Here is an 18,329-nt window from a genome sequence, read left to right as displayed (position 1 = left end):
GTTTATTTTCGTATCTTTTTTACATCTTACAATATATACATATATGTATATATATGTACATATATTTCTTGTTGTTATTTCAACTCTGAAAATATTGATGTAGCCCGTGGAGTCGGTGACGAGGAACAGGAGCTCCAAAAGGAGCTCACGTTTGGGTATTTGCATGCCTTTGCACTCCTTCGATTAATATAAAATTTGATTAAACTTGGCCAACGACAAACGAATAGCTTGTTGATAGCTAGGGATACGGATGTAGTGAAAAGGCAATGGAAACGGGAAGTGGAAGAGTATGTACGTCACTTGTGGGTTAAACACACATGACTTTGCTGCTGCATAAAAAAAAGGGGGAGCATTGGGGCGTGGCTGGCTGTGTAAATATAAACGCACATGCCACTTGACAGTTGCGAGAGTTGCCTGCCTGCCTGCCTGCCTGTCCTTTTTTGGGGAACCAGAGTTGCCACCCACCCGTGGGGCAGTCAAATAAATAACTTGTAAAACATGCATATGAGCAAAAATGTTTGAAAATTGCCAGAAACGTTAAAAGGGGGAATGAGTTTGGAGAGCAGTGAGAGCAGGAGAACTCTGGTGTATCGTAGTAACCAAAAGCCAAGAAATTGGGGCCAAGGAATTGACGGGTCTCAGTTCCTTTTCGCCTTTTCGCCTTTCCCCGCTCCCCCACACAGCAGGAAGAGAAGACGAAACGAATAAACACATTGTAAATTGATTTCCTTGGGAACTCAAATAAAAATGGCATGAAAAGCAAGTGAGCGACGACATTGTGGGCTCTCTGGGCGGTATAGGCGGTGGCTGGAGGGTGCAACGGGGGGCGTGGCCAGCCCGAATTGAAACGAATGAATGGGCAAACCAATTTTTATTGCCACGCGGGACACGTAGCGTTGCCAGTTGCCTCAACTTGATTCCCACACGGACTACTATACAGCTGCCTTTTCACTTCCCCATTCATGCCTGCTTTCACCCCTTACCCTGGCATGCCTGTTTTCCACTGTACGAGTATTGCGAAAAGCAAAATTGGCGCACTGGGTGCTGTGGTGAGAACGGAAGGAAGTCGGAAGCTGGCCAGAATGAGAGAGCAAAAGAAAGAGGGAAGGAGGAGTCGCTGTCGTCCCGGCTTTTGATGGAATGCTTGCTCGATAACATGGCCAAGTAACTGTTTGGCATTGCCTTTACTTTCTGCTGCTTCTCCCACGCTGCTGATTCGTTTTCTGAGCGGTTCGTTGTTGTCAATTGTTGTGCTGTCCGTTCTTCTCCCACTCTCTCTCTCTGTCTCTGTCTCTGTCGCTCTCAACCTCATCCGTTGCCTGTCCCAAGTTGCCAACTTCACTAAAAATGCAGGCGAGAGAAGACAAATTGCTTTATCGACGACATACGTAACAAATGTTGCTGTCGGCAGTGACAACGGCAACAACAGCAACAACAACGTGTACAACAACAAGGAGCCAGTCAACCATTATTGGTTTCAAATGGCTTACGGCTTCAATTGGGAATCGGGTTGAGGCCCAGCTGGCGTTGGCACTGCTAATTATGACTTAATTATTTCAATTATTATTTCTCCGACTTCAATTCAATTTGATCGTTGCCAACAACAGCGAGATATTCAATATGTGACTTCCACACCGCGCAAAAAATATCCATAGTATAAATAAATATAGTTATATTTAATTTGTTTCATATTACATTTAAAAAGAAAATGTCTTTGAATAAAATCTAATAACGTGATTTTCCCTATTATAATAATGAAGTTGCATATTTAAAATTTGGACACAATATACCTAAGATAATTTCATCAGGAGATAAGTCGGCGTTTTGGAAAATTCGACCTGCAAGTGCGTTAAAATCGATTTTTTTTGATTTACATATAGTAGTGTTTGGTCAGCCTGTGGGTTCAGTACCTAGGTGGCGCAGAGAATGGTGTATAGACTTAAGTCCAAGTGTTCCGCGGTTCGAGGACCAGGGCAGTCAAGGTTTCATTTTTGTTTTTTAATTTAATTTCGAGTTTCCAGAACTAATCTCAATGAAGTTTTTGTAGGTAAAAAAATTAAATATTCTTTCATCAAAGGGCACTTTTAATTTAATGGAGACTTTTTCAAGTATGTAAATATAACTATTTATCGGAGTGTATGAAAATTGTGTGTTTACTTAACTTTTCTTGCATTTATTCATTTAATAAATTGCGATTCCCATTGTTTGTTATTTACAGATTTCGGACGATGATCGAATGAGCCTTACTACTGCCGTTTCGGATGAAGATGATGGCGAAAGTGTCATGGCGTCACCATATAAAGCAAAGGCCACTGGCACCGCTGCATCCTCCTTCAATTGCACGGGCGCTGTCCGCAAAGCCGGGTAAGTAATCTGTGGCATGCCACATGCCACATGCCCCAAAGGGATTGCCATGACACGTGTGCCACATCCACAAACTCCTTCATCATAAATAATGTGGCAAATGGGTTTGTCCCTGCCCCAACCCACTTATCACGTGCATTATGAAGTGTGTGGCAGGAGATTATTAGATACCTGATAAATATGATAGCAGCAAGGGGGTAGCAAATGTTGAATATGATTAACACAAAGATTGCGCAGATTGCAGGGTATTTTATGATCTAAGGAGTGACTTCTGTGTGGAGGATTCGTAATTAGAATGCTTTTTTTGGGAAGAAACTCTAAAGGAAATTAAGTCAGATCAATAATAGGAATTATTAATGTGGAATAATGATTTAAGGAACTATGTCAGTCAACACTTTCTTCCTTTTTGGAATTCTTTTTAGCAAAACTTGGTGTTATTTGACAAAGTTTGCCCCAAACTTAAGAAACAATAAATTTTATTCAGGACCAAGCGTCTAAGATTCAAGCAAAACCTTTTTAGATATTAGAAATATCTTCCTTAATTTCACAATTAAACTTTTTTTTGGTAGATTTTCCAAAATAAAACTAATTTAGTCATTAGTTTTCCATGCAATTTCATGCATCCTCTAACAAATTTCATGCATCCTCTAACAAATTAAATTTTTTTAAGCAACTCTTTAAAAAAAAAAAAAAAAAAAAAAAAAAATTACAACCAAGAATAGGTAATACTGAACATTTTTTAAGATAAGAAACTAGTATAGTTGATTTAACATAAAATAATTCCTCTTTTAAAACCATTTCTGTTATGAGTAAAAAAAACAACGCACCATAAAATCAATCAAGATAATTAGTAAATTCAATTTTATACAAATTAAGTTTGTATTTCCATGTGTTGTTAAATGCATACTTTATTTACAATTCTCAACTGGTGCTGATAAGCAGCTTATGAAGTCAACTTGATGATTATGCAAGTGGCCGTCAGCTAATTAGCAGAGTTATGTAAGAAGTATTAATCACATTTCCCAGCTCCACTATCTGTGCACACACATTTTCCAACGTTATTTAACAAACCTTAATTGATTTTTCGCATTTTTCCATCAAATATTTTTGCATTTTTTTTGTTCTTTGCATAACTTTTGCAGCTTTCTATCGGTAAAGAAATGGTTACTACGCAAGAAGCATCAAATCGAGCTGGCTCGCAAACGTGGCTGGAAGGGATATTGGGTGTGCCTGAAGGGTACCACCCTGCTCTTCTATCCCTGCGATTCGCGCGAGGGTCGCAGCGTCGAGGCGGCGCCCAAGCATTTAATTATTGTCGACGGGGCAATTATGCAGCCGATACCGGAGCATCCGAAACGCGATTATATATTCTGTCTGAGTACCGCATTCGGTGATGCCTATTTGTTCCAGGCACCCTGTCAGGTGAGTCTCCTAGTTGAAGTATACGATTATGATGCGTGCTTGTCGTCCATAATCCTGGAAGTCTTCCAAGCGTACGACTTGGGCTTCAGTTAGAAAACTGGTAGAAAAAGCTACAGTCGCAGAGCAAACTCGACTGTGAGCGACCCTGTACTTGTTCTGTTAAAAACAAAATCATATTAAAAATTAATATAAAATTTATACAAGTACTAATATTTATGTAATATTCGAGACTTATTATCCGATCGTAATAAATTTTTATCAAAAATTTGCCAAATTAGTTAAATCTTTGTAATTCCTTATTTTTTTTTTTTGATTTACGGATGTAGAAGTCGAATTGGCAAAAATCTAAACTAAACATGATCTGTTTAGGATATAGAAGAGCCTACATACCAAGTTGTGTGTTTCTAGCTTTTTTTACTGATATCACAAAAGATCCAAAACTAATTTTTATTATCTATAAACAAAGAAATTTCGACCATCGAAAAAATTAAAAATGGATTACAGCTAATTTAGATAAAGAGTTTTAATGGCAAAACCATATATGTTCAGTTAAGGAAAAAAATTTCATTTTTCAATTTTGATACAGAATCAAAAAAGAGGCCAAATAATGAAAAAATTGATATTCCGCAAAGAAATCGGTTAAGATTTGACAAAGTTATGCCAGTTTGAAGTTTGGGAGATAGTGTCCAGGGGAAAGTATAGAAAAATGGACAGTGACGGAAGAAAAACTCAATTTTCCAATTTTGATGCAAAATTAAAATAGAGGTTATATAATGAAAAAATTGATAATACGCAAGCAAATCGGTTAAGATTTGACAAAGTTATGACAGTTTGAAGTTTGGGAGATAGTGTCCAGGGGAAAGTATAGAAAAATGGACAGTGATGGAAAAAAAATTAAATTTTCCAATTTTGATACAGAATCAAAATAGAGGCCAAATAATGATAAGATTAACATTCCGCAAGGAAATCGGTTAAGATTTGACAAAGTTATGACAGTTTAAAATTTTCCAAAAAGTTCAAGAGGAAATAGTGTGAGTAAAATGGACAGTTGTATTTTTTTTAACTTTATTATTGTAAGGAAAAATTCTTTAAATTGTCTCATTCTAAAATTATGAGCAATATTTTGGATTTTGAAACAAAGGCACATCCTTCTGCCTTGTAGAACTGAATAGACTCCTTTGGAAATTTGTAAGTACAGGGTCGTAAAATGGAGATGGCCTAAGGCCAGGAAAGGAGAGAGCAGATTAGGTCCGAGCCAAGTCAGGCATAAGCATAAAAGCTGTCCTTGTCCAGGCTGCAACATTGACAAAACAAGACTTGGACTTGGACGAGATACTCGTAGTTGTCATTGAGTGTAACGTGCGTTTTGTTTGCGCAAGGATACCAAGGATATCTATCAGATTCTCTCTTCGCCTTCGCCTTCCCCTTCCCCTTTCTCTTTCTCTTTCTCCCTTCCTTTGCTCTGTCGTGTGGTGTCGAGTTCAGCGCTCGCGGCCTTTCAACAGACCTTTCACGTAATCGCCATGCAAAATGTGTGCCACACACACACACACACACACACACACACACATAGACAGACAGAGAGACACACTGACAGTTTAAGACTTGCAGGCGTTAACTGATGCAGCCCCGCAAATGGCTCAAATGCAAATCGCCAGGCTTAAAGTGCGATTGAGGTTGCTCTGCGATTGTTGCAGTAACAGTAACAGTACACAGCGCAAAAAAATCAAGTACTTTGCGCTTGATTTCTTATCCAAATTCAAATTACTTAAACCAAGTATTTCGAACTTATTGCAAGTCAGAAAATTATATTATTCTAGTATTTTTATACTAAAAAGCATGTAGGAATAAATGCTTAATTAAAGACTTTCATTTAAGTGCTTTCTTTGTGCTTTATTTTTCCTACTTATTCATTTCAAGTATGGATGTTAATTATTTTGAGTTCACTCGAACTTCAAGTTAAGTATAGCTTTATTTCTCTCTGTGTAACAACTACAAAACTGTCAGATTGCCTTGAACGGAAGAACGTAACAGTAGCTGGGTTGCATTTTGGGTCCTTGTGCCTAAACTGTTACATGTCTCAAAGGCATACGCTGCTCATTCATCTCGGGCCCAAAGAATCCTTTCCTCTCATCCCACCCACTGACTGACAGCATTTCAGCCTGGCCGCCTTAGTGATTTGTCATTAAATTTGCATAACTGATAGTCAACCAACAACAACGACATCACGACAACACGACAACAGCAACAACATCGTATTCGACATTTGGCGCTGGGGAGCAACGTCAAATTGCTTGCGGTGCATTTGACTCTGCAATTTGTTACAACTACGAGGGTGGACTAAGAAGTTATTGCAAGTGTCAAGGGGAAAGTATGGAAAAATGGACAGTGATGGAAGAAAAATTCAATTTTCCAATTTTGATGCAGAATCAAAATAGAGGTCAAATAATGAAAAAATTGATATTCCGCAAAGAAATCGGTTAAGATTTGACAAAGTTATGAAAGTTTGAAGTTTGGGAGATGGTGTCCAGGGGAAAGTATGGAAAAATAGACAGTGATGGAAGAAAAATTCAATTTTCCAATTTTAATGCAGAATTAAAATAGAGGTCAAATAATGAAAAAATTGATATTCCGCAAAGAAATCGGTTAAGATTTGACAAAGTTATGACAGTTTGAAGTTTGTGAAAAAGTGTCAAGGGGAAAGTATGGAAAAATGGACAGTGATGGAAGAAAAATTCAATTTTCCAATTTTAATGCAGAATTAAAATAGAGGTCAAATAATGAAAAAATTGATATTCCGCAAAGAAATCGGTTAAGATTTGACGAAGTTATGACAGTTTGAAGTTTGTGAAAAAGTGTCAAGGGCAAAGTATGGAAAAATGGACAGTGATGGAAGAAAAATTCAATGTTCCAATTTTGATGCAGAATTAAAATAGAGGTTAAATCATGAAAAAATTGATATTCCGCAAAGAAATCGGTTAAGATTTGACCAAGTTATGACAGTTTGAAGTTTGGGAGATAGTGTCCAGGGGAAGGTATAGAAAAATGGACAGTGATGGAAGAAAAATGCAATTTTCCAATTTTGAAGCAGAATCAAAATAGTGGCCAAATAATGAAAAAATTGATATTCCGCAAAGAAATCGGTTAAGATTTGACAAAGTTATGGCAATTTGAAGTTTGGGAGATAGTGTCCAGGGGAGAGTATGGAAAAATGGACAGTGATGGAAGAAAAATTAAATTTTTCAATTTTGATGCAGAATTAAAATAGAGGCCAAATAATGAAAAAAATGATATTCCGCAAAGAAATCGGTTAAGATTTGACAAAGTTATGGCAATTTGAAGTTTGGGAGATAGTGTCCAGGGGAGAGTATGGAAAAATGGACAGTGATGGAAGAAAAATTCAATTTTCCAATTTTGATGCAGAATTAAAGTAGAGGCCAAATAATGGAAAAATTAATAATCCGCAAGGAAATCGGTTAAGTTTTGACAAAGTTATGACAGTTTGAAGTTTGGGAGATAGTGTCCAGAGGAAGGTATGGAAAAATGGACAGTGATGGAAGAAAAATTCAATTTTCCAATTTTGATGCAGAATTAAAGTAGAGGCCAAATAATGAAAAAATTGATATTCCGCAAAGAAATCGGTTAAGATTTGACAAAGTTATGAAAGTTTGAAGTTTGGGAGATAGTGTCCAGGGGAAGGTATGGAAAAATGGACAGTGATGGAAGAAAAATTTAATTTTCCAATTTTGATACAGAATTAAAATAGAGGCCAAATTATGAAAAAATTGATATTCCGCAAGGAAATCGGTTAAGATTTGACAAAGTTATGACAGTTTGAAGTTTGTGAAAAAGTGTCAAGGAGAAAGTACGGAAAAATGGACAGTGATGGAAGAAAAATTCAATTTTCCAATTTTGATGCAGAATTAAAAAAGAGGCCAAATAATGAAAAAATTGATATTCCGCAAGGAAATCGGTTAAGATTTGACAAAGTTATGAAAGTTTGAAGTTTGGAAGATAGTGTCCAGGGGAAAGTATGGAAAAATGGTGTGATTAAAATGGACAATGAAGGAAAAAATTGTATTTTTTTAATTTAATACTGTTAGTAGTTAATTTTAAAATTTTTTTATGATAACTACTCTCTCTTAAAAATTATGAAATATTAGTTTCATTATAAAACACTATTATAATTTTGTGCGCTTCCTTCCGAGGCCAATAACTTATAATCACACCCTCGCACAATGTACCTCTCACTGATTCCCTGTCTCTCTTTCTCTCTCTCTGTGTGTTACATTCGCAGGTGGAACTGGAGAATTGGGTGAATAGCATACACAGCGCCTGTGCCGCCGCATTCGCACGTCATCGCGGCAAAACGGGCACACTGCATTTGCTGCAGGAGGAGATCTTTCGCCTGGAGAAGGCCATTGAATCGGTAAGTGAATGCCAACGTTTTACTTAACTTTTCCTCTCGCTCTGTCTCTTTCCCTTACCCTTCAACTGTATACTTACCTGTAACACGTCTCAAAGTATTTGTTGGCGATTATGTCGAGTATGTCTGAAGTATATATGTATGTGTGGGACTCAAGGATATTGAGTTTGAATTGTTGCCGAGCGGGTTTTTGGCTCGAGGAAATTGTTGAACTGCTTCAGCACAAATTCGAGTGCTGAGAATTGAATGTGCTCTCTGCATTAAGTGGAGAGGTGTGAAAACCCCTGTTTGTCGACCGCTCAACCAACCACATAAGCTACAAGCATTATTATCCATTAAATGATATGCAAAAAGTCAGAAAACATTTAAATTCCTTGATTTATGAACTCAGCTCGTTTGCTGTGAATTCAACTCCTCAAGGCATTTTTTTTTATATGCAATAAATGAGTTAACTTGGTATTTATTTATTGTTGAGATTTAAATTTAATCAGTAGTTTTAAACAATTCGAGAGTTAAATAAATTTTAACTCACTAAAAAGTTGAATAATGGTGTGCATTATTTTGCTGTCTATAAAGCATAATATTATCTTTTACTTTTCAACAATGAATCATAAATTTTTGCTTAATAGTGAAAATTTTTCCAAATCAAAAAAATACGTGTCGATTAATTTTTGACACATTTCTTTAATAATAAATTTGAAGCCGATTGATTGAAAAATTTGCTCGACAAAAATTTCGTTCTTATGATTTAATCTGCACATTTATAGCCTGGTACTTTCTTCGACTTTTTCGTTTGAATATAAACTCATATCTTGGTTTTTTTAAGTGTCATTATATTCGCAATAACAAGAGCCTAGGGGAAAAGGAACTTTTCTAAATGCTTGGCAATCTAAAAGATCAACAAAAATCCAAGTAAAACCATTAAATCAATCAATAAAATTATCTTAAAGCTACACTGTGGCAGGAGCACATCATTGATATTCAGAACAGGATTTTCTATGTTTCGGCACCTAATCATTCGTTCAAGTAATCAAACAACAAAGCCAAATTGAACGAACACATCAATTCGCGATGATTTCTCAACTTTAACTTTTGTGTGTGTGTGCCAAGGAGACACAACAAACGCATTTACCACCCACTTATGGAGAAGGCAGTAGCTCCCGCAATTTCGCAATTGCGCAATTTCTCAATTTCGCAATAGTCGAAGCCAACAAGCACATTGCTAGCCAATTTCTCAGTGAAGTTCCCCAATGATTTATGCGCTGCCTGCTTTTAGGTGGCTTCCATCCTTGCATCCTCTCCTGTGGCTGCTGTTTCTGGTTGCTGGTTTCTGCTTTCTGATTCTGATTCTGCTTCTGTTGGCTCTGCTCCATTTATGTATTTGCTTTCAAATCAATTCCCCATCAATTTCGCGTCGCGGCTTTGCAGCAACAACATTTGTTTCTTGCCTCTCTCAACTGCAGTGCAATTTATTTGCACAACTTTGTGGCCAAGAACAACAACAACGGCTAGAACAGCATACCATCCTCAATCCGAACAAAATTGAGCGGCCAAAATGAAAACAAAAAGTGGAAACACAAAACCAAATAGAACTCAAGTCGTTGCTGAGTACAAGAAACTGCACTTGCCACACAATAAATGGCTAGATAAACTGGCGCAGGCATAACGGGGCAAGTGGTAAGTGGCAAGTGGCAAGTAGAAATAAGAAAGCAGGAAGATTTGCAAGAAAAAAGAGTTTGAGGTGCATTTGGATGACACTGCAGCTGCAACCCATTTTTTTCAGCGCTCTCCTTTGATTTGTTTATTTATTTTTTGCATCATGTCATTTGCAGTGCTGAGAGAAAGCTGACAAATTTTGCGGTCAGTTTGTTTATAAGCCTATACCCTGTATTTATGCGTTACTCTAAAGGTTTTATATATTTTTCAAAATTTAATATTATGAGCTTATAAGTTGTCCTATATTTAAATTCACTAGTCGCATTTTACTCTTCAAAATTTATTTAGTTAGAAATACAGCTATAAATATTAGTGTATATTCCGCTTAATTCCTTAAGGAATAATTATTTGCTAGTCAAACATGCTCTCTCTAACATTTTCCGGCATTTTCACTGATTGGGTTGTTTTTCCTGCTGTTGTTCTTAGCGCAAACTCCTAAAGACAATTATTTTGTCTGTCCATCAGCAGACAGAGCGACAGTCCATCTTATATCCTGGCTGTCTGCTGTCCTGACAGCACAGGCCAAACCGTTGACTTCATTCATTCGTCTCTGTCGCTGGGATTTTCCGAGCGTTTCGTCCCTTTTCTAATTTAGTTTTTCTCATTTACACGTTAAGTTGAAGTTTGATGTTATGAGCCGTCTTCGTTTTCCTTTACACATTTTCCTAGCCATCGTTATTCTTGTCGTTCTCATTCTCACTCTGGTTTATTTTTTGTTTGTCAAGGATATCTGTCCCTTTGGATAAACCATAATTACTTCCTTGAACGCTGCGTTTTTCTATCCACTTTCCGCACTCACAAGTTTTCAACTCGTTTTTCTTTTTTTCTTTCCTCATTTTTGTTTGCCAGGCTTTGGTCCGAGTTCGAGTTCGAGTCCGGTCCGAGACTGTCACAAGAGTCACTTGAGAGTCAGCTGGTTTAGTTTTCAAGTGCCACGCCCACAGCAAAACAAGAGGCTAAAGTTGCCGCCATGAATATTAATTAAATGAGCTGCAGAAGTGGCCACAAAATGCAATTGCATTTGCATTACAATTTGGATTTGCATTTGTTGTTAATTAATTTTGTGTGCCAAAATAAAAAAACGAAAAATCTCTCCTACTTATTTAATTGCCTGAGGATGAACAAAGATGCCAAGTCATAAAAATAACGAAAGAAGATGCAATATTGTTGCCCTGAATGGAATTAAGCAAGTGAAAATGCTTCTACTAGAAGCTGCCAGACAGCGAGATACCTTGTAGCAAAGGTTTTCAACTAAATTGATTTTTCTGCAATTTATCAGCTGCATTTTTCATGCGATTAAGAATGTGGCGCCCAACGTGTGTGACCTTTCCCTTTCAAAAATAAGCAAGAATTGTTTATGATTTTTTGGAATAACTTGTATAAACATGCAAAATTTTTGCTGCATTTTTCATGCTTTCAAGGTTTGCTGGAGACTGTGGCGCCCAACGTGGGTTGCCTATCGCTGTTTTATAGTCTTCGTGGCGGGACTAAAATTAACAACAGTGCTGTTTACTATTTTTCAGACATACTTGCATATACCTGCTGTTTTTTTTTTTCATACTTGGAAGGTGCTATGGAAAAATTTGTGCTTTTTGGCGCCCAACGTAGTTTGCCTATGACTAGCTAAATTTAGCAACAGTGCTGTTAACGGGTTTTCAGTTATACTCGCAGCAATACTCCTGAATTGTTTATGCCTACAGGGTGTGATAAATATATGGCGCCCAATGGAATCTAAAATCTTGCTATCCCTTCAACTGTTTCGATGGCCATCGTGATTAATAAGCTTGCTAACATTTCAACAATAGTCGTAGATACCCGCTACATTTCAGTTGCTGTACAGCATGAAAAGGTGTCGCAATGTGGCGCCCAACGTGTGCTGCCTGTCACCGTATAACGGTATCACCGTTTTATAGTCATGTGCAGGCGTGTCTGAAATGAGCAACAGTGTTGTCTACGCTTTTTGTCTTCGACTTCTACTTTGTGCCTGTGAATGTGGGTGGGGATGGGGGTGGGCATAGGTACAGGCACGGGTACAGGCACAGATACAGGCTGTTTGTCTGCCCTTTTTTATAGCTGTCACCATTCGGAAATAATCATATATGTGTCAGTGGGGGACAGCACTTCGCTTCGTTTGCTTTAGCTTTTCTAGTTTTTCGCCAGCTATCTATTTTACTTTTCGCATAAAGCACTTGCACACACCTACACACACACACACTCACACACGCTTATACACACAATGCAGACGTACAGTAAAAAAAATATAAGAAGTAAAAAAAAAAAAAAAAAAATATAGTAGTAGCTGCCCGAGCGCATTTGGTTTTTCGTACGCTCTGGTTTTTACGCTCTAATTACGACTGCTACAACAGGCCAGAGCTCTCATTCCCTGCGTGTGCACATATTCACCACCGCTTTCATGCCTTACCCCCCCGCTGTTACTGTTTTTATTCCCTGGGAAACTCGGGGCTCGTGTGCAATTGCCATGGCGCGCAGTCTAAACAAGGCTCACTTGCCTGCTGCTTTCAATTTGCAATGGCGGCTGTCATTTCAGCTCAATAGCGAACCCCTCCCAGTCCCCCTTTTCCCCCCTTCCCCCCCCTTCCCACTCTGCTGTCACACTTGGTCGAATGCGGTCTCTGTTATTTCTGTTTTTTAAAAATTGTTTGGCCTGTTTGGTTTTTAAATTTTTTATGCATTTTATGCTTGTTGCATCGACTTTTCTGATTTATATATATGCCATAAATAATTGGGCTAATTAAATGTTTCATTCATCGTTTAGGCTGTTAATTGTTTAACGCAATTTATGCCATTCAATTGAGCGTCATAAAAACGCTTAGCAATTGCCAAACTGAATCAATTCTCTGGTCCATATATAAATTTCAATTATTCCACATTTTATTATGCGTCACAGTTTGACTTTTTTTTGGCAGATTTCATTTAACAACATTCAGTTAATTGTTTAACAAAAAAATACTATTTTAATCAATATGTGCTGCTATTGAAAACTGTTGCAGTTTAAATAATTAAATTGCCTGCGGATTTGACTTTTTCGCAGCTAAACAAAAAGTCTGTTTTTATAAAAAAAATAACGCATGTATCATTTTATTAATTTTAATCTCATTCGTTCTTTACCAAATTAGTCAAATTTTAACTTACATTTGTTAAATTTAAATTAGATATCTGCAAAAAAAATACAGTTTGCCATGCAATAAATAGTTTTCAATTCGAAGTATCAATTTCAGATATAGTTATAATAATTATATTATATAATTATTGTTACAATTTATTAATTATAAGCAAGTTTTTGTTTTTGGTTAATAAAAGCTCTAGTCAGTTTATCAGATATTTTTGTATTTAAACTGTTACTTGCATAAAACTCCGTTAAACTCTTTAAAATTTTCTGCAAGACTATAGTAATTGCAAATTACAAGCCAACTATTTCCGGATCTGTTTAACTCCGTATCCTGGCTCAAAGCATATTTTGGCCAACTAATTTGTATTATAGCCCAAAAAGCAGACACTATAGAAAGCCGTCAAGCCATTAATTAATTTGATTACAATTAAGCTTAAATTTTAAGCTCACAAAATGCTTAAATTTGTAGAGACTTGCTCTCGCTCTTACCTCCTCTTCGCTCTCTTTCACTCGCTGCTCCTTCTGTCTGCTGGGTAACAACGCTTAAATGCACATTTGCAGTGTAAAATATTACACACCCACAAACACACACACACACACACCCACACACCCACAGACCCGAAACCAGCAAGTAAAGGAAAAAGAAAGAAAAGTAAAAATGAGAGAGAGAGAAAAACTGCAGAATCTGAACTGAAAGCCAAAGCACATAATGAAATACATATTTAGTTAAGTTTTAAATTTTTGGTTAATTAGTGTGTTGATTTTCTTTACCGTCCAAGTTAAAACCACATGCAGCCTGCCCCATCCCCCCACCCCCTCCGCCCTTTATTGTGAAAAGTTTTGCGAAACATAATAAACCAGCGAACTTTTCCAGCTGCAACTTTCAAGTATTAAAGAATTTATTTTTTTAATCAAATTTCTCGTAATGAAAGCATAAAGTTTATAATTACCATAAAATTTAGTGCTCGATTTTGTGAGGTTGCCAAGTGCAACTTTAACTGGACATAGCAAATAGATAACACACACACACACACACACACACACACATGGATATCATGCCAGTGGGCGTGGCTAGTAAGGGGGATATTTTATAAACTAATACCAGTTAAACGAGAACGGAACAGTTGAGGTACACAACCCTTAAAAGCCCAGTACTTGTGTCTTTAAATTAAAAATTGAAGTCTATATATATTAAATTCTTTGTCCTAACTGACTGACTGACTCATTGCACAGCCCAAACCATACGACCTAGGATGCTGAAATTTTCACACAATATAGCTGAGACAATTTCATCGTGTCATAAGACGGCGTTTTGCGAAATTCGAATTGCAAGTGTGTCAAATTCGGGGTCAAAATCTACACTTTGAGAATATTGCTTAGTATGAAATATTTTGTTAGTTTTTGAGCTATCTCAATCAAAGTCACAGAATATACATTTGGGACTACTTGTAAAAGTATAAATTTATATAATTTAAAATTGAAACTTAAAAGATAAAAATGTAAGTCTGGGGATTTAGAAAATATAATTAAATTCAACTTTTGAACAGAAATACAAACATGGCTATTTCGACATGTTTGATTGCTTTAAATCTTATAGTTGTAGATGTTTCTACAGACGGAAAAACACTGTCGCAATTTTATAATCCTTTGCTTGCTTTTGGGTGCTGGGCTAATAAAAATATGGCAAAAATGTATGGGCAAGAAATATGAGTAAAGCCGAGTTCTAATGTCATAAAGCACGCACACATGTTGCGGGGCAGTTCTCTACCCTTCTCCCCCTTTCTTTCTTCCTCTCCTCCTCTCTCTCTTTCGCTGTAGTAAACTCTTTACTCATTGCTCTCCCTTTTGACATTGTTTTGAAGCAAACGTGCGAATATTTTTGCAACTTTTGGTCGCAAGTTGCACAGGAAATGGCCGAGGCATATGGTGCACAGTTAGAACCGGACTCAGGTTCTGCAGCTTGACACTGCTAGGTGTTACCTCTGGCCTCCCCACACCTCCTCACTACCCCTCACTGCCCCCCCTGTTATGCCGTGTACCCAACGTTTTGTAAACGCTTTTGATTTGTTTTTGGTTTTGGGATTTTTGGTTTTTGCATGCAGAAAATATGCTTTATGCGTCTGGCATGTGGGCGTGGCATTTATGCCGTTACTGCCAAATTCAATTCAATTGTCAACAGCAATTGCTGTAGTTGGTAACAATGGGGAGGGGCTTGGTGAAGGGGAGCAAATGTGCATGCACTTAGGAAAATTTTATATTCTATATTTAAGCAAATTGCCATAAAATAAGAGTTGCTCTAAAATTGAGAAAAAATGCAAAAAACTTTTATTAACATTTACAAAATTTGCACATATTTTTTTAAAAATGTCCTTATTTTTTTTGTGCATCGGCTTTGGAATTAGAAAACCTTGTTTAAAATTAAGAAAGTGTATTTTACATGCATTAAAATTTTTTCCTTTTTTAAGGTCGCATCGCAAAATTTATAAAAAAAATTTTGTTTCAGAAATTTCGCTCCGAGTGAAAAAATAAATCCCTTGTTATTGTCTCATCATTTAGAACTTATAAAAGTCTTGTACATTTTTACAAAAATTATCCCCTATTTAAAAAAAATTCTTTCAAAGTTTTAGTGTGCAAATTTACTTTTTTTATAAAATGACTTAACGGCTACATTTTTTTTAGTGTACAAACCACAAAACACAAACAGGCGGCAGCTTTTGGGCTTAGGTGGGATCGTTTCACGCATAAACTGCACCGCCCCCTCCGTCTATTCCCCTTTGTTACCACTTACGTCCATGTTATATAATGTGCCATCATTTTGTGGTCAGCATTTATGCAGGACATGTGCACACACACACTCACACACACATGTATCATAGGGCGCACAATTTGCAGGCCTTTTGTTGACATTTGCACCCGTTGCACCACCCAACCACCCCAAAAACCGAACCACCGAACCAACCAACCACTTTTGCGGTTGGTCGGCCTCACATTTGACTTTTTGTGTGGGCCTGGCATTTAATGCACAGGCAAAGTCAAAAGTCCTGCCTGAGGTCAGGCTCTGTTGCAGTTCATTTCAACAAATTTCACGTTGCGCATACGCCGCGTTGCACCGCAATTTTAACGCGTATCTTTGGCTTTATTTGCTTTATTAGACCCTGCACTTAAAACACAAAAGGATCCTTTCACTTTGTCCGAGCTGTGCTTAACAGGCAGAAGAAGGCGTGCCAAATTCTCAAAAAAAAATACAGGAGGAAACTAGGGGATGTTAGCTGAAAATAATATAGAAAATTAAGTTTCTTAAGCTAATAATTTTTATATTAGAATAAATTAAGTGCTCAAAACATGATTAAAATGTCATTCCGCTTAAAAATCGGCTAAGTTTTGCCAAAGTTATGACAGTTTGAAGTTGGTCAAACCTTTGACCTAGCAACTTTACAAGCCAAAATGTTGCTTAATTTTAACATGATTTTTTACAGCAAAATGAAAGTTCTCAGAATCAAGTTTGAAGTGTTGTTTAATGCTAATTACGACATAAGAAGTTGATTAAAAGTGAAAACTTGAAATTTAAAATTTTTATTTTTCAAAATATCAAAGGGGGGACCCTTACCATCAAACCATGACTATGATCGAAAAATATAAAATTTTGTAAATAAAAAAAATTTAAATGCAGAATGAATTAAGAGGCAAAACCATAAGCAAAATGACATTCCGCATGAAAATCTGTTAAGTTTTGCCAAAGTTATGACAGTTCAAAGTTAGTCAAGTTAGTCCGACCTAACAATTTTAGTAACAACTTGCACTTCCACATTTGCTCATTTTTATTAATAAAAAGTACAGGGTCTCTCACAGTTGTGTTTCAACATTTGCAAGTGCAACTGTCAGTCGCTGTGTTAATTGATCGTTATTGTTTTTGAGAACAGTTGACTTATCGAAGATGGCGGCAGGAGGAAGAAGAAGAAGAAAGAGTCGAGGCCATTAGCAGCAGCAAAACTGATATGAGAAGAAGTCTTTTTGATTTTGCGTTATTATTATTTCAGTCATTGTGTGTGTGAGCATGTGTGTGTGTGTGTGGTTATTATTATTGTTGTTGTTGTGGTTTTGCGGTTGCTGTGGTTTTGCTATTTGCGGCATCTTTGGCTTGTCATGTGACGCTGACGCTGACGCAGACGACGATGACGATGACAACAATAGCAAAATGTATTTTTTAATTGTACTCTCGGGTAAACATATATCACAGCAACAACGATAACAACAACAACAACAAAGTCTACGACATGAGCTCAACTCAACTGAACTGAACTGAAGTCAACTCAACTGAGGCAGCCAAACTGAGGAAGCGGAAATGACAGTACGACAATGGCGACAACAAGGATGGCAATGGCAATGCCACAGACAGGACGAAACAGGACAAACAGGACGACAACTACAACAACAACTACAACTACAGTTCGCCTACTTGAGTCTCTCTCTGAAATTGTGCGCATGGGGAGCTCAGAACACGAGTGCCGCTTAATGAAAGCGCAACAGACACAGACAGAGACAGAGAAGCACTGACAACTCACAGGACATGCCACACAGGACACGCAGTGAAACAGTGCTGCCAAGCACTGAGCTGCAACAAAAGCCGCTTTTAGTGCTAAGATGCTCAAAAGCTAGAAAACTACAATTTCCAATCAAAACAAGTTCGATATTGCCATTTTTTACAACAAACATTTTTTTTTTATTTTATGATATTAAGTTGAGGTTTCCCTGTTTTTACAAACTTATCATTGAACAAAATAGAATCTGTAAATAAGCTGTTGGTTTCTATACTTTTAAATATTTTATAAAAATTGGCAATAATACCTACAAAACCTCTCAAAGTTCATTATTAATGTGTGGCTAATGTTGACTGATTTTTAAACGAAAACATTAATGCTAAGGACCTTCCTATTAATGTGTAGTTGAGGTTTTATTTAACTGATTGACAGATATTCTGAGCTCAAGTGTATACAAATTAATGTCAAAATCAAATACATCTGAATTAAAATTGAAAATTTTTCTAGAAAAAACTGGGATTAAACTAGGTTCGCAAAAAATACGTTCTATTATTAAAAAATATGTTAAATCATCGAATATCATAATTTCACTTTTATCGACTTGTAAGTATTATAAAATATGAACAAATATCTTAGAGAACAAGATCAGGTTGCTTTTTTTTCCAAAATAAATATTAGCAAATCAAACTTTAATATATTTTATTTTGTAAGAAAATATCGATTCTTGATTTCT

At 36.8% G+C, this 18,329-nt stretch overlaps 1 protein-coding gene across 1 annotated transcript in view; it reads left to right on the top strand.

Moving 5' to 3' along the window:
• The window catches only part of LOC117788992, a 136,112-nt gene that overhangs the window by 60,722 nt on the left and 57,061 nt on the right, over positions 1–18,329 (top strand). The window contains exons 14-16 of the mRNA XM_034627965.1: positions 2,219–2,364; positions 3,507–3,786; positions 8,084–8,215. Coding sequence (XP_034483856.1) covers positions 2,219–2,364; positions 3,507–3,786; positions 8,084–8,215 — 558 coding nt within the window. The remainder of the gene's footprint in view (positions 1–2,218; positions 2,365–3,506; positions 3,787–8,083; positions 8,216–18,329) is intronic.

The sequence above is a fragment of the Drosophila innubila genome (genome assembly GCF_004354385.1).
Source record: "Drosophila innubila isolate TH190305 chromosome 3L unlocalized genomic scaffold, UK_Dinn_1.0 0_D_3L, whole genome shotgun sequence".
NCBI classification, from domain to species: Eukaryota; Metazoa; Arthropoda; class Insecta; order Diptera; family Drosophilidae; genus Drosophila; species Drosophila innubila.
This window is presented reverse-complemented; position numbering and strand designations above follow the sequence as displayed.